We start from the raw sequence: 15,868 nt of genomic DNA, 5'->3' as shown, positions 1-15,868 counted from the left end.
TATGTGTGTGTGTGTGTGTGTGTGTGTGTGTGTGTGTGTGTGTGAGAGAGAGAGAGATAAATGAATATGAATGAATATGTGTATACGATCATATGTACACACACACACACACACACACACACATACATATACATATACAAATGCACATCCAAAATTGCATTTTCATGCGGCTTTGCTCCTCTGTATATTGAATGATGTTAAGACCAAAATTGCAGTGCATCAAATAGCCACCACTAAAGTTGTGAAGTGTAGGCGACCGTTTCAAAAGGGTGTTTTTCTCAGAATAACGATGGTCTTGATCTATGTGCCTTTTCCAGTGAACTGAATGGCCCGTTCTGCTCTTCTGTCAAGAACACATTTTAAACTAATTCTTTAAAGGGAATTTACAAAATAGTCCAGATTCATGTAGATTAAGTGCATGACTTTGTCCTGCAATTATATGGAGAAACTTTTAAATCACTTCATTGAATTAAATCCTGAAAAGGCCAATAGAGTGATTCAAATCTCACATTAGTCTGTGTGACTAATTTGATCATATTATACATAACACTAAGTACCTCATATCAAAATGAGTCGACGTTTCTCATGTCACTTACTAAAGAAATAAAAATGACACACACTGCTGGTGGTTCCTCAGGGGTTTTGATGTTCTGCTGAATGAGTCTGGTTTATGGTTCATTCACTGTACTTTAGTAATAATATTTTAGCAGGTCTGCCTGCTGTTCTGTTAAGTTATCAAATCGTTACTGGTTTATTTGTCAAATTTATCATGAATATTGCTGAAAACAAATGAACATGCACAGTTTGTGAGCAAGATGATTATATGACTACATATATTTACATATATATATATACATATTCATACACATTTACACATTCTAGTAGAGTATTTGCACATGTGCCATTTACTGAACATGAAAATGAGGATAGATATCGTACAAAAAACCACAGGCCAAAAGTGCTGAACACGAAGATCTTGATCATTATCAGGCTGAGCAGATTTTTGCTAAGCTGCATCACCTTTATCTTACATCTACACATGACTTTCCATGGTTTCGAGAAGAACGACCCTTTATGTAATATGTAAAGAGAATTTCATGCTAAACCCTGAAAACATTGTATAAATAATCTCACCATATCACCAGATCAATGACAGATGAAAACAGATGTTTGATAATGATTACAGGATGTTTTTTTGTTTTGTTTGTTTGTTTGTTTTAACAGCGCTATCTAAACCACTATGAAAATATATGACTTATGTGGGATCTTGATAAAAAAATAATTTAATACAATACAGTACTCACATCTAAATAAGTGAAATACATATTAATATTCTACAGAAAATAAATATTAGAATTATTTAAATCGTTATTTTCTACATTTTACTTATCTAAACTTATTATTATTAATAATTATTAGAATTATTTAAATTGTTATTTTCTATATTTTATTTATCCAAACTTATTATTATTAATAATAGTTTTTAATTATTAAAGTTATATAGTATTATTAAAGTTGTGACATTTTAATGTTAAATATTTAATACTTATAATATTTTACATTGTAAATAATTACGTTTGAAATGAAGAATAATACATATTAAATAATACATTTCATATTTATATAATAAATTATTATATTTGCATCAGGATTTCATGATACATATTCATATTTTAATTAAATATTGATCTGTTAAGTGTTCTTTTTGTTAATGACTGATGCATGAAGTTATCACAAAAATGATTCCCATTATGTACTACAACACCTTTCCATTCTAGTTTAATATTTGTATATTGAAAACCCATGTTAGCGCATGTACTTTTTTTCCTTTGTAAAAATGCTGACTGTGGAAAATGAATTTGCCACTGTGAATTTAACTCGTGTAGCCTAATTGATGAATTACAGTCCTTCTGTGCTTTGGACATAAAGAATGCAATGCAGATATTATTTTACACAATATGTTACACAAGTTGAAAATAATTAAAAGACGTATGACTTTCTTTCGTGCAATGGGCATCAACAAAAAACTGCTCTGTCTGACGATGTGCTGTACATTTATGACACCTGTATTTTATCTTCTCACGATCTCTGCTTGCAAAAAGCATGCAAACCAGTATAGCAAATGTGATTCTCCATGTGGGCTTTGAAGAGGAGGGGGACTGCAGTATATTTCCTTATCAAACCACAGATCTGAGTTTCTATCTAGCATCACGTCCGAAAATCATTTAAATATTTGGTGCAGACTCGGATTGACTCAGACATCTGTAACAACTCGTTTTTAAAGCTTGAAGATCAGCTTCAGATCAGAAACCATGAGAGCATCTTCTTTGTGTCTGGTGTTCGGGCTGGTCCTGCTGATGGCCTGGACTTCTGAGGCTCAACGTAAGTTCTCTTGAAGTACAGTTTTGCTTCTGACTAAATTATTATTTATGTAAGACATGCAGTTGTACATAAAGTTTAAGTGATTCAAATGGATCAAATTAGAAACAAAAGAATTGTACAGCCAGGTAACATTAAGAGGAAACTTTGCATGTTCGTCAATGAACTTTGAATTCTCCAGTAAGCTAAAAATATACATAGAGAGCTTGAAAGAACCCAGAAACAAACCGATATGCTGATTAATTAGCCAGATATGGCCCTTCACGGAACCTAAAGTTCTAGAAAGGACCTTTATTTTGAAGGATGAATAATATGAAAATAATATTTGGTTGGATATGATCAATTTCATGGTTCTGTCCTAAAACTAGATTATATATTTTATCTCCCCAACAGCTGTTGCTCCTGCAGTCCCTGAGAGGTGTTGCTTCAATTTTGTCGACTTTCAAATTCCAGAAAAAAAAATTGTGAGTGCTGTGCAGACAAGTTCACATTGCCCTTCCCCTGCCATTGTGTAAGTATTTAACTCTCAAATATATTATTTAGAAAAACTGCCAGATGCTCCTTTTAAAGTGTAGACAAATGATCAAACCGATTTTGTGTATGTATGAACATGTGAACGTTTCCCCCCCCCCCGCAGGGTTACGACACCTAAAACCGAATTTTGTGTGAAACCAGAAGAGGCTTGGATAAAGACTTTTATGGAGAAGCAGCTTATGAAATAAAAACACGATACATTATGCACAAAATAATACTGTTTCTGCTTTATACAAATGTCCTTTCTTAAGAAATGCATTTTTGCATCTCCTGAACCTGAAGCGTCTATGCAAATATATATTAAAATGCAATGAGATTACCTGCTGTCAGACTCATTTGAATGTGTGCATATTCAGGTAGGCCTATTAAATTAACATAAATGGTAGAAAAGATGGTATAACTCTCATCAAGACATCTCATGTTTAATAATGTACAGTTAGGCAGAAAGAATAAAAGACGAAGATAACATAAAAACAATCAGAAATTAATGTATACGTATACAAATAAAAATAAATACAAATCTGAAAAAGATATAGTTTCTGATTACATACGGCATATAGGTATTCTTTGTTGCCACACACACACACACACACACACACACACACACAAAATTATTAAAAAGATGCCATTCTATTCTTAAGATGATATATATATACAGTATATATATATATATATATATATATATATATATCAGTATATCAGTTTAGAAATAGAATGGCATCTTTGTAATGATTGTTCTATTAAAACAACATACTAGAAGATTTGTGTGTGGTTGTAGGTCCAGGAAACTCAGTAAAGGTGAGTGTTTGAAACATCTGAGTTTCTATAACATCACACTGGGAAAATATTTAAAGCATGAAGCAGCCTCTAATTCATTCAGATTAGACACCATGAGAACACCTTGTGTTCTGGTGTTTGGACTGGACTTCTGAAACTCAAAGTAGGTTCTCTTGTAGTCTGAATTATTTATATACATATTTACAAAGGTGTACACAATTTAATACAAGGATACAGTTGTTCTGCAGAGAAATCACTCATATTTAGTGTAAAAATCTGTTTTCTGAAGAATAATGTTGTTTTTTATCAACTTCTCCAATCGCTCTCAATCTTTTCAAATTCCACACATTATTTTTTAAATATATTGTCACAGAAATTCAAACAAACGTATTAAATGTTAACTTTTTTCCTCGACATCTAGAGGCAAATTTTGTCTGAAAGTAGACGATGCTCAGAGAAAGAGAGAAACGTGAGCTTTTTCAGTGAAAATGCAACAGTTGTATCCAAAATAATAATGTTCGTTGTTCAGAAACATTTCCTTACTAAATGCGATTTTGTTCCAGATTGATTCATTTTTATGTAACTAAAATATATATAAAAAAAAAAAATTCCAATGATACTGGAATATATTACAAAAAAGAAAAAGAAAGAAACTTTTTTTTATATATATATATATATATCATACCAGATGACGCTTATATTTTATTTCCTCTTCAATACAGAAAGATATTAGGCCAATAAAAACCTCAAAAAACTTTTTGCAGAAATTGAACCAAATCTATGCTCAGAAATATTGAAATGCACAGAGATTACCTCGGTGTTAATCGTGTCTCGACATGATTTTATATCAAATACTTATAAGAAAAGACGACATGACCATTATCAGCATAACATCTCATGTTTAATAACGTACAGTTAGCCAGAAAGAATAACAGATGAAGATAAAATGTGAAGAAAAACAATCGGAAATTGAAAACCGTATACATATACAAAAAATAATAAGAAAACAAACATGTCTAGAGCCATGTTCAGGTCTACTATTTAAAGTGTAGAGTGTTTAAAGAAAAGTTTTTTCTTTTTCCCAGAATACTGTTCTTCTAAAAACCGTAAACTAAACATACTTCAGAGCATCTGTGTGGTTTTTAGTGATCCACAACAGGAAGAACGGAGTGTTAAAAGTTGCATAATGACAAACCTGCAAAATATATAATAGTGTGCGATCACATGAGGCATACAGGGACTCTTTATTGCCCTTTGCATTGAGAGTTTTGTGCACGTTGCTGTCTATACGCTGTTTGGCATGTGTTAGACCTGAAGCCTGCGTGTTATAAATCTAAACTATCCAACAGAAACAAAGAGCGCTTCCACTCTCATTTACATTTAGAATGTAAAGTGAGTTTATTATAAAGGGTAATCTGGGTAAGTATGGCTAAAATAACATCTGTTTAGATATACTGAACTCACTCAGGTCAAAAGTGACCACCAAGCCCCGATCTAGGACTAGCCCCAACAACTAAAAATCCAAGTCCCGACTATTAAAATGAAACAAACTGGTCTCAGATCAGTTTAGGAATTGATTGAGGGACATCTAACATAATCGGTTCACAATAATAAAAAAAAGAGAACAAAAAAAACATGAGACAAATGCCAAAAGAGTCTGCAATTTTAAGGCAGAATGTTCGAGCAACATCCTATAATATTATTGTAATTATTTTATATCCATCCATATCAAAAATGACTATTGTTATTAATATTGACAATCATGCCATTTTGTATAACACCATTTATGGTAGGGACACAATTATCTACGTACACAGCCAGCAAATGGGTTTAAACACATGGAAAACTGTTAAAAGTCATAATTTAGCTGTGCAATAATGTTAAAACAGGTCTTCAAATGTTTATGACCCCAAAGAAACACACAACATCATGTCTCACACACCAGCAGAAACCAAAAAACCATAAACCATTTATCCATAGCTTTGCTTTTCAACGCATACATGCTTAGCTCTGTAGTAACTCTGCACTTGCTTCTGTCTGTCTGTCTCATTCTCCATCACACCCATACGAACCTACCATAAGACCATCTTAACACTAAGATGTGTGAATGTGGACAGCAGAGTTGAACATGTCTGTCTGTACAGTCAGAAATTATTACAAAGATGAAGTATTGCTTGTAATAACCACAATTTAAAGTTTCAAAGGAATGTTGGTCAATATTCTCACTCTAATCGAAAGGTTGTGAACAAACACTTGACATACTGGGCATGTGGTGCAATATAATAGTCAACCAGAAGAGGGCGGTAACGTTGTGTGTGGGTGTGACTAAAAATATCCTACATTTCATTCCTTTCGTTCACGTTGCAATGGAATGTGCAGTAAACTGTACCCTAGCACTCCAGCATGCGTTTCTTATGGGGTCATAAAACATCAGAGCATCAAAAGAGATGCAAGGAGTTTCTGGTTTTATAAGGAATGGAGCTTCATGATTTCTTTAAAATATTTTTCCTTTTTTCTTGTTCTTTTCCATTGTCCTGAGGAAAAAAAAAGACAAGAAACATTAGTGAAAAAATTTATTAAAATAATAAATTGTTAGTTATGGTTACTGTAAATTTCAATATTTTTCCATGACCTCTATTTAAATTTTTAATGATTGATATTATTATTTTATGCCACTGCATGTTATGTATACTGATTGCAATACTATACACTACTATTCACTAGTTTAAGGTCAGGATTTAGTTTTTGTAGGTTTTTTATTTATTTGATTTTTTATTTTGTTGGAAAGAAAACCATACTCAGCAAGGACACCAAAAGTGACTGTAACGACTTTTATAATGTTACAAAAATTATTTTAAATAATTGCTGCTCTTTTGAAATTTCTATCAAAAATCCTGGAGGGGAAAAAAAAACTATAGACCACAAACGTTTGAACGGTAGTGCATGTATAACATACCAATAAAAAATGATAACTAAAATTAAGTTCAAAACAAACCACAATATGCAGAATTATCTACAATATCTCTTTTATAATTTATTAAACCATACATTGTATCAAACTGAAATTCAAAAAATTAATGTAAAAAATTAATTTCAAATACACTAAAATAACTAAATTATTATAATTTTTTTTTAAATACTAAAACTTTTTTTTTCAGGTTAAAATTTAATTCTGAATGCAGATTTTCAATGTGTAAGAGGCAAATGAGACCGTCAGCCTGCTTGAATCTACTTCTATGCATGAGTGCAGTTCCTTATTTAAAATATTGTTTTGCTAACAGCATTATTTAGGGACTGAATAATGCAGAGTTACAGAAAGGCTATTTTAAGAGAAAGACACTGATGAATTGAGCTAAAAGAACAGCGAGAGTCTCACTTTGATGCATCAAGTTTCTGCTGCTCCAGGATGCGTTGCTGGGCCTCCCAGTTGGCTTTTTCCTCCTCAAACTGGCGCCTCTTCTCCTCAATCTCTTTATACTGAGCTTCTAGATTCTTCTTCATCTGTTCGTGACGCCGCTCCAACTGCATCAAAGATGCCCAAGGATTTTTATGTTATGTACAGGTGCATCTCAATAAATAAGAATGTCGTGGAAAAGTTAAAGAACCAAAGACTTAAACTACTTCAGTCTGTGTGCATTGAATTTATTTAATACACGAGTTTCACAATTTGAGTTGAATTACTGAAATAAATGAACTTTTCCACGACATTCTAATTTATTGAGATGCACCTGTATTTGTGATAATTAGCCATGACAAATATGGAGAGCAAAAGGAACAAATGCTTAAAAAAAAAAAAAAAGTTATTTGGAACTAGAAACCAAACACAAGCATCCTCGCATACACACCTCTGCCTCAGAGTCCTTCAGCTTTTGCTTCTTTTCTTTGACCTTCATCTCAAAGACCTGCTCCATCTCTGTTTCCATCTTCTTCATCTTCATCACATGCTCCCTCCTCTCCTCCTCCATCTGGGCCAGGGGACTCCTACAAGAGAGACATTGCAACAGTTGTATCAGATTTGGAGATATTTAGCATTACATCACTTGCTCATCAATGGATACTCTGCAGTGAATGGGTGCCGTCAGAATGAGAGTCCAAACAGTTGATAAAAACACAATAATCCACATTGGATAAAGCAATATTATGGATAGAGGACTTGCATTTTAGCTGTAAACAACAATTTAAGTTTAAAATTGTCTTGATGGATTTGTTTCATACAAACATGGAGCTTTTTGATACACAACATGTTAATAGATGGACGTGGATCATCGCTTGTGGATTATTGTGATGTTTTTATGAACTATCATTCTGACAGCACCTATTCATTGCAGAGGATCCATTGGTAAATTTCTCCAAACCTGTTCATGAGGAAGAAACAAACTCATCTACATCCTGGATAGCCTGAGGGCGAGTAAACTTTAAGCAAATTTTTATTTTTGGGTGAACTATGTCTTGAAGACAAGACTTTTAATGAACTTCTAACCGTTAGGCTACAGGAGAGCCTCGACAAACTTTGCAGACTTGATCACAAGAAAGGGTGATTAGGACAAAAACTAAAAAACATATAGCTAAAAATAGAACTGTTCTCGTACTTTGTGAGCTGGCCCTTGTTCTTGGTGGCGTCGACCCCGTTGCAGGTGACGGCTGCTAATTTCTTACTCCGGTAGTTTTCATAGTGAACATTATTGGTCACGTCCTTCAGGTCCTGCATGTGAGTCCTGGAATGGATTGTTTGATGAAAGGTTAAACTTTGATCAAAACTCCAATTCAGTTTGTCAGAAAATAAAAGTTCTCTATATTTTCAGTATTTGTTATCAGGTCATGCCTGGTTAGGAGGACAAAGTGTTAAAGCACAGTTATCTCACGTAACATTGTTTCTTACCTGATGAGCATATTCCTCAGGACTGTGAAGTCACAGTGCTCACCGTTCTCCACTGAAACGGGAAGAAATGGATGTTTTAGCTCAATAATATCAGAATGAATTCATTTAAGTTTTCAGATTTCATTTAAAAATCCAAAATACATCTTAATTAAAAAGAAAAGTAGGCACTACTTGCATATTCATGTGTAGGACTACAACATATAATGCTTTAAAACTGTTAAGTGTAACAATAAAAGTTGGCATGGAAAATGCATTATTTTTGTTGATGTATGCAGTTATGATAGACACTTAATATGAGATTGGACCTCTATTTTGATTAAAGATGCCGTCAAAAACAATTTTTAATAGGGATGCATGATATATCAATACCATATCAGTTATCGGCTGATGTTTTATGATTCGCCAGTATCAGTCAATATTGGAAATGTTATTTTGAGGCTCATTTCCCCTATTTTTACATTTAGATAACTTTTGCGTTTTTAGTAAATCTTAAAACTCATACTGTATAAGATAATGTTGTTGTGATGCCTACATTTACTTGTAGCATTTTAAACAATTTATTTTAGTTTTTTTAGTATTTATTCTTAATTTATTTAGACAAAATTGTATAGAATTATCGGTCATAATATTATCGGCCATAACACAAAAATAATGAATAATTTTTATTATAATGTTGTGGTGCCGCCTACAACCACTTGTAGCATTTTAAACAGTTTAAGCTTTCTGTATTTATTCTTCATTTATTTTAATTTTTTTTAAATAATATAGAATTTGACCACTAGCCAATTTATCAATTATCGGCCATAACATGAAAATAATGAATAATTTTTATTATAATGTTGTGGTGCCTACATCCACTTGTAGCATTTTAAACATTTTAAGCTTTCTGTATTTATTCTTAATTTATTAAAATATATATATATATAGAATTCGACCACTAGCCATTTATCAATTATCAGCTATAACAAGAAAATAATTATTGGGCCTATCATATCAAGAGATACTTTTAATCAGTGCATCCCTAATTTTTAAAAAATATTTTTTAAAAACAAACATAATACAGTGACAAATTCTACATTTAAAAGCAAACAGGATCAGACAATGAGGTTGCACAAAATTAATCAATTAATATCAGACAAATGAAAAATCAAGAGACACAGGTCAGGCGGTTGTCAATTAAAAGAAAAAAAAAGTAGTAATTAGACATCGAAACTGAATATGTCAAAGGGTTAAACAGTCACTAAAATAAACAGCAGGTTAGCAGTTCACATAATCGCTGTTATGTGATCATACACAGGTATGTATGATCAAACATCGTTGTCATCACATGGTATTCTGGAAAAGGACCAGAGACACTGTTTTCTGAAAGATGGTTAAAGGATGAAACATCTTCTGCACCGTTACAGCAGTTATAGAGCCCTACGATGCTTTACCAAGCGAGCATCTTACCTACAAGGAGAACTCATGCTGATTGACCACCCCGTGTGTCAATCATCTGCTACAACCACCTACCTGTGAGAGAGCAGTTGGAGGGGCAGGACTAAAGTCACTCCTGTGGGAACCCCCACTCAACCTGTGATTCATGGGCTACTACAACTAAAAATGGTGTGTTGTTGGAGGGGTTACATGGCATAGCGATGACAAGCAGATAGAACAGCCAAATGGAGCTAGGAGAAGGGGCAGGGGGTGCAGTCATACGTCTAAAGTGACCATGGGATTTGTAACTTCCTCTTTGATGGGACAGAAATCTCCTGATGCTGACAGATACAGATGGTGCCCCAAAACGGCGTCCCTTATATTACATCATATGTTAGGACAGTGTTGACCAGAGGTTAGAATGGAAATATTAGCACTCAGTCAACCCTGCATCAGAGTTCTGAGGCAGAAACGATTATAAATGATGATGTCAATGTACTATAATAAAAAAAAATATATGTATGTAAAGGATGAAAAGAAATGTTTTGACCTCAGGGGTACATTTTGTACCCCTCAATGTATTTAAATCCATAATAGGGGTTGGAAATAAGTAATGGGAGGCATGCATGTCTGGATGCAAGGTTTTGTTTAAACATAAGAGTAGGGCTGGATGATATATCAAATATTTATGATGCATTTGCAATGATTTTGTTGGCAAATCAAATTAAGAAACATCATTAATATTTAGGTAATTTTAATTTGGCCATTTATGTTTATTAGACTAGCTCTGTGTTCCCTCCTCATCTATGAGTCACAAAATATCTGTAGGTAAATATTGCTGCTTATTAATAATGCCACATTTGTAAATATACTCATCATGGAATATATATTTTTTTCATGTGGTCATTTAGAAAAAACAAATTTTTTTTTTTTGGAAAAATCTTTTATAAAAATCTTTTCAATCGTTTATTATATATTATTATGTTATTGTATAAAGTAATTTGTAATTATACACACACACACAGACACACATATATGATAATATATATTTTAAACATTACAACTTATATAATGCAACAATATACAACAAAACAATTCGAGTCTTTGAAAAAAGATATATGTGATACAAAATGATTTCATATTATATTATTTGTATTATATAATTAGAGTTTTTTAATACTTAGTAAATTATATTTTTTATTAAATCAGAAATGCATTTCCTGTTGGTCACACATTACACATTATACTGTATATTATGCATGTATATTATATACATACACGCATATAGTTTTCAAAAACCCGAATTAAAATATATTATGCAATAATAACAAAGTTTTTTAAAAAATGTGTTTTTTTTTTATTTGAGTTTATTTGACTTGTGTAATATATACTAAATAATAATAATAATATATAGTAATATATACTTTTTAAATCACAACAAAAGCATTCATCAGTCTCACACTTTCTGATCCCTTTGTACATATTAAATATTAGCAAAATTTTCAAATGACGAGTTATATCTCAAATATTGAGATATAATTTTTTAGCTATATCGTCCAGCCCTACATAAAGGATAATTAAGAACCTACTATAAACATGTTAGAAAGCAGTGTTGCTCTATTTTCTATGGGGGCTGCAGCTTATAGGTTTCTCCATGACTATTTGTAGAGCACAAATCTGACAATCAGCAAAGATTCTGAGCAGTAAAAAGGTGAAAGAGGAAGGGGAGGGGGGGCCTTAACAAAGAGCGTATAAATGAAAAATGGATTTGTTTACCAATAATGCCCTCTGTCAGTCATGGAAAAGAGCAGACAGAAAGAAAAAAAGAGAAAAGAAAGAATGATACGTAAACAACAGAGGAAAAAAAAAAAAAGACACGCTCGCTCACCACACAACAACAAATCCAAATGAAAAAGTTTTCAGGGAGGAGAGCTTTGTAAAGAAAGAAATGTGGAGAAAGTAAAACCACAACAAGTCATTTGGGGCCTATCTTTCTTTCTGGAAAACCTTACACCTCGTCGCCCTCCCTTTTCCAGAATCCCTCAGGTTGGACATTCGACCTGAGAGACAAATCGTCCAGCAAGCCCATGCACTTGTTTCACATGCACTGGAACACCCCTGTTTTCTTTACAAATGGTACAGTCCTCATAACAAACTCATATGGGTCATGCTGATGCAGCACGTACCTTCTGCCACACCCCAGGGGTACTGACGCCCTCTAACCTTCCTGCCATTTACTTCGATCACCACATTGCTACCAACCACTGCCAGAGGCATCTTCTCCTGTTGGTACAAACCACAGTTAATTAAAGTGAGCCTGTATCGACCGCACACAGTGAAAGTGAACAGACACAGGGGGTCTGACGTAGATTCTCATTGAACTTCAGAACCACAGATGGGTCTGTCAACTAAATTGGTTCTGTGGCAGTTTGCATGTCGTCAATAATAACCTCAAGCTAACCTAGAGAAACATACAACATTGTGGATGCTGTTGGGATAATTACAGACTTTAAAGACAAAAACATTTCGTATTGTTTTTCTGCTGTCAGATTCAAAATGTAAGATTTATGTAAAGTTTCATAATAAGACTGTATATGTTAACAGTTGTAAAATTTACATTTATATGTTAAAATGTAAATGCACAAATCATATATACATTTTTAGCATATTTATAAGCTAACATTAACAATTTAGGGGTCTCGCAGTCAGGGAAATCCTGAATCTTTGTTAATGTTAGTTTATAAATATACTGGTGTTCATTTTTAGTTCATAATGAATAAACTAATGTCGTCTGTAATTATATGCTGTACATCTGACTATGTACGGTTTCTTTTAGTGCTTCGTATTAAGCAAATGGACTGACTCTTTACCTTTATCTTTCGGATCAGTTTGCTGTCCTCATCATCCTCTGTGTCAGGAAACTCATAGATCTTGATTTTGTGCTCCTGGATCTCCTTCATAATCTAATGATGAGAGAACAGTAGAATGTGTAGTGCTTGAGAAAAATTGTAAAATGCAAATCATCACCTGAAGAATGTAAAATCCCACATTAACACACACACACACACACACACACACACACACACACACCTGTTTTTTGAACAGCTGGCACTCCTCTGGCGTGAGAGTATCAGCCTTGGCGATGAGGGGGATGACATTGACTTTGTCATGAAGACGCTTCATGAACTCAATATCAAGTGGCTTCAGTCTGAAAAAAGATTCAGAATACAAGTGAATTGTGTCTAACAGTTTACACTTGTTTTGTGAGCTTGTGTTGCTAACTTCTTAATGTTGACAACTACTGCTTTACTACTAAATACTGAAAGTAAAATTTTTTTTTTTAAATAAATTAAATTAAAAATAAATATATAAATAAAGTAAAAATAAGTAATTAAATACATACATAAAAAATGTATTACTTAAAAAGAAATCAATTAATAAATATGTAACTAAATAAATAGATAAATAATTAAGTACATAAATAAAATATAGGCGTGTGCCTATTACAATTTTCCCCTAGTGGTATAAATGTATATACCCTTCTATGTATATCATATAGAATATAGTAAAGAATATCATAGAGTAGTTCATAATATAATACAGTATACCGTAGTATAGTGCATTATGGGAATAACTTTAAAAAACTGAGTGAATTCATAATCCTGAAAAGTCTTACAAGCAAAAGTATAGAAACCACTACAACTACATGGAACAAGGAAAAAAAATTGTTTTCACATAGTTTCCACATGGGTAATATGAATATAATGAACAGTGACAGTAACAGTAAGGTTAAGTAAAACATTGTATAAGTCTGCAAAGCTTACACATAAACCAAACATAAAAATGAGCTGTGCCCTTTGAAGTTTCCTTCCAAACCAGAAAAATTATGTCATGAGGGCTTCACTCTGTCTCTCTTTGCATCACTTTCGTTCAGGATTCCAGACAAAGAGGCTGTTCTTACATTAAGCAGGGTTTGTGTGTGTGTTTTTGTGACTTTGGGGGCCAGCTGAGGGGCCGTTTATACATTTCAGGAATGTCAAGACTGAAGATGCAACACAAATGTCACAGAGATATGAATGTTGCTTCATGATGGCGTCTCAAAAAGGGCACACAAGAAAATAGCTGTTTGTAGACACAGGGCTATGGGGGTCACACTACACTGAATGCAAATATAAAAGTAAACTGTCCTTTGTTTTTCTATTCAGAGAGTATAGATGATAAACTACATACTTACGAAGTATAAAGCACTACAGAAATTTTATAGTGGGTTTTCCCACATATTAAAGTCATTAAATCACAAAACAACAGAAAACTTCATTGAAAAGATAAATAAAAAACACACACCATAATAAAAAAAATGAAAATGAAATGAAAAAATAATCCTGCAAGAAATTTTCCCCAATACAAATAAAGTAAAATATAAAAACACTTCATATTTTATCACAAATCTCATTTCTGACATAAAGAAAAAACATCATAATCTTGAGCAAAATTGAGCCAAATAATAAGCTAATCATTTTCAAAAATAAACCAATCAACGCCTATCATACGTCAAGCCCAGTTTAGTAGGCATTATGTAAGGCTTTTGGATCTGGGTGTGGGTAGTGTGCATCTCCATCTGTGCTCATATGTCCTCTGTCTCTCCATTTCACCCACTAATGCAAGATCAATCAATGCACTGATGCCTTCATAGTACAGTCGTACAGTATTCATGTAGAAAATTCCAAACATCATCCCACTCCTGAACAAAGTGCAAAATGTGTAAATCAGGACATGTGTGTGTGTGTTGCTTCTATTTTAAGCTGGTTGATTCATGCCAGGATTCGTTTGTAGAGGGTGCAGTACCTACCCGTGACCAGAGGGGGCGATGAAGTACAAGCAGCAGTGCACCCTGTTGTCAGGCATCTGCCTCCTGTTTACCCGGGATTCAGCATTCAGGAAGTCTTCAAACTTACTGTCGATGTAGTTGATGACGGGCTGCCAGCTGAAAGAAAGGGGAGGAGGAGAAATGAAAGGCAAAGTCATATGCAAAGACTGAGAAGTCATTGCATCACAGTCTGTAAAAGCAGATTTAAACCATCATATATAACACCCAACATGATTTTACCTTTTGACTATAATGGAGGTTATTTGCCTATCCAAGAATCTGAAATGCCCCCAAAACTCTTAAACTCACCAGTTGCTGTTGTCCACTGCATCTCCAAAGCCTGGTGTGTCTACGATGGTCAGAGTGAGCTGGACGCCCCCCTCCTTTATCAGCACTTTGGACTGTTCCACCTGAAAGCAGGACCACAAGTTGTCACCACAGGATATGTGACTTAGCCTGGGACAGCAACCTTGCCTGTTTGTTCCAGATTCATGTCACTGATACAACATCATTGCTAACTAACTCTAAACCACAAACGCTCATGTGAGTGGAGAGGTTAATACTGGTTTGTGCATAAAAATGCATACTTTTGCATCAAACCAAAATGTCATAGACGACCCTAGAACATAAACACGTGACTTAGCCTGGGACAGCAACCTTGCCTGTTTGTTCCAGATTCATGTCACTGATACAACATCATTGCTAACTAACTCTAAACCACAAACGCTCATGTGAGTGGAGAGGTTAATACTGGTTTGTGCATAAAAATGCGTACTTTTGCATTTGCATCAAACCAAAATGTCATAGACGACCCTAGAACATAAACACTGATGGACTCTATAGCTGTATATGATATAAAAAAAATGCTAGTAATAACCAATAGGCATTTACAAGGTAACATGGTCAGCTAGTTGTCCAACAAATACTGAGATCAACTATTTTATTAAAGGGGTCATATGACATTGCTAAAAAAGAACATTATTTTGTGTATTTGGTGTAATGAAATGTGTTTATGC

General features: G+C 33.6%; 2 protein-coding genes across 7 annotated transcripts in view; one reads left to right on the top strand and one right to left on the bottom strand.

Annotated features, from left to right (window-relative positions):
* The first annotated feature begins 2,249 nt into the window (after positions 1-2,249).
* LOC107701515 (C-C motif chemokine 3-like) lies at positions 2,250-3,232 on the top strand. The gene is made up of 3 exons (XM_016503559.1): positions 2,250-2,382; positions 2,773-2,890; positions 3,017-3,232. The coding sequence occupies exons 1-3, from the start codon at positions 2,313-2,315 to the stop codon at positions 3,099-3,101; spliced, it is 273 nt and encodes a 90-aa protein (XP_016359045.1). The 5' UTR covers positions 2,250-2,312; the 3' UTR covers positions 3,102-3,232.
* A 2,150-nt stretch (positions 3,233-5,382) lies between these two features.
* The window catches only part of LOC107701486 (septin-7-like), a 29,035-nt gene continuing 18,549 nt past the window's right edge, over positions 5,383-15,868 (bottom strand). For 3 of the 6 annotated variants that reach the window (XM_016503539.1, XM_016503548.1, XM_016503512.1), the window contains exons 4-13: positions 15,162-15,262; positions 14,835-14,969; positions 13,076-13,193; positions 12,856-12,948; positions 12,172-12,268; positions 8,570-8,621; positions 8,280-8,405; positions 7,536-7,671; positions 7,067-7,212; positions 6,185-6,224 (exon numbers count right to left, since the gene is read on the bottom strand). In XM_016503539.1, coding sequence (XP_016359025.1) covers positions 6,185-6,224; positions 7,067-7,212; positions 7,536-7,671; positions 8,280-8,405; positions 8,570-8,621; positions 12,172-12,268; positions 12,856-12,948; positions 13,076-13,193; positions 14,835-14,969; positions 15,162-15,262 — 1,044 coding nt within the window. Of the gene's footprint in view, positions 6,225-7,066; positions 7,213-7,535; positions 7,672-8,279; positions 8,406-8,569; positions 8,622-11,761; positions 11,774-12,171; positions 12,269-12,855; positions 12,949-13,075; positions 13,194-14,834; positions 14,970-15,161; positions 15,263-15,868 lie in introns of all 6 variants that reach the window. The other 3 variants (XM_016503520.1, XM_016503530.1, XM_016503503.1) reach the window with 2 other exon arrangements.

This window comes from Sinocyclocheilus anshuiensis, unplaced genomic scaffold (genome assembly GCF_001515605.1).
Source record: "Sinocyclocheilus anshuiensis isolate Anshui unplaced genomic scaffold, SAMN03320099.WGS_v1.1 scaffold729, whole genome shotgun sequence".
Classification (NCBI taxonomy): domain Eukaryota; kingdom Metazoa; phylum Chordata; class Actinopteri; order Cypriniformes; family Cyprinidae; genus Sinocyclocheilus; species Sinocyclocheilus anshuiensis.
The sequence above is the reverse complement of the archived record's forward strand: the minus strand, read 5'-3'. Positions and strand labels throughout refer to the sequence as shown.

Bases quoted from the DNA above. Each gene is read 5' to 3' on its own strand.
- LOC107701515 (XM_016503559.1), top strand. From the start codon at position 2,313: ATGAGAGCATCTTCTTTGTGTCTGGTGTTCGGGCTGGTCCTGCTGATG. The intron at 2,383-2,772 runs GTAAGTTCTCTT...TCTCCCCAACAG, and splicing joins CTGGACTTCTGAGGCTCAAC to CTGTTGCTCCTGCAGTCCCT. The intron at 2,891-3,016 runs GTAAGTATTTAA...CCCCCCCCGCAG, and splicing joins TGCCCTTCCCCTGCCATTGT to GGTTACGACACCTAAAACCG.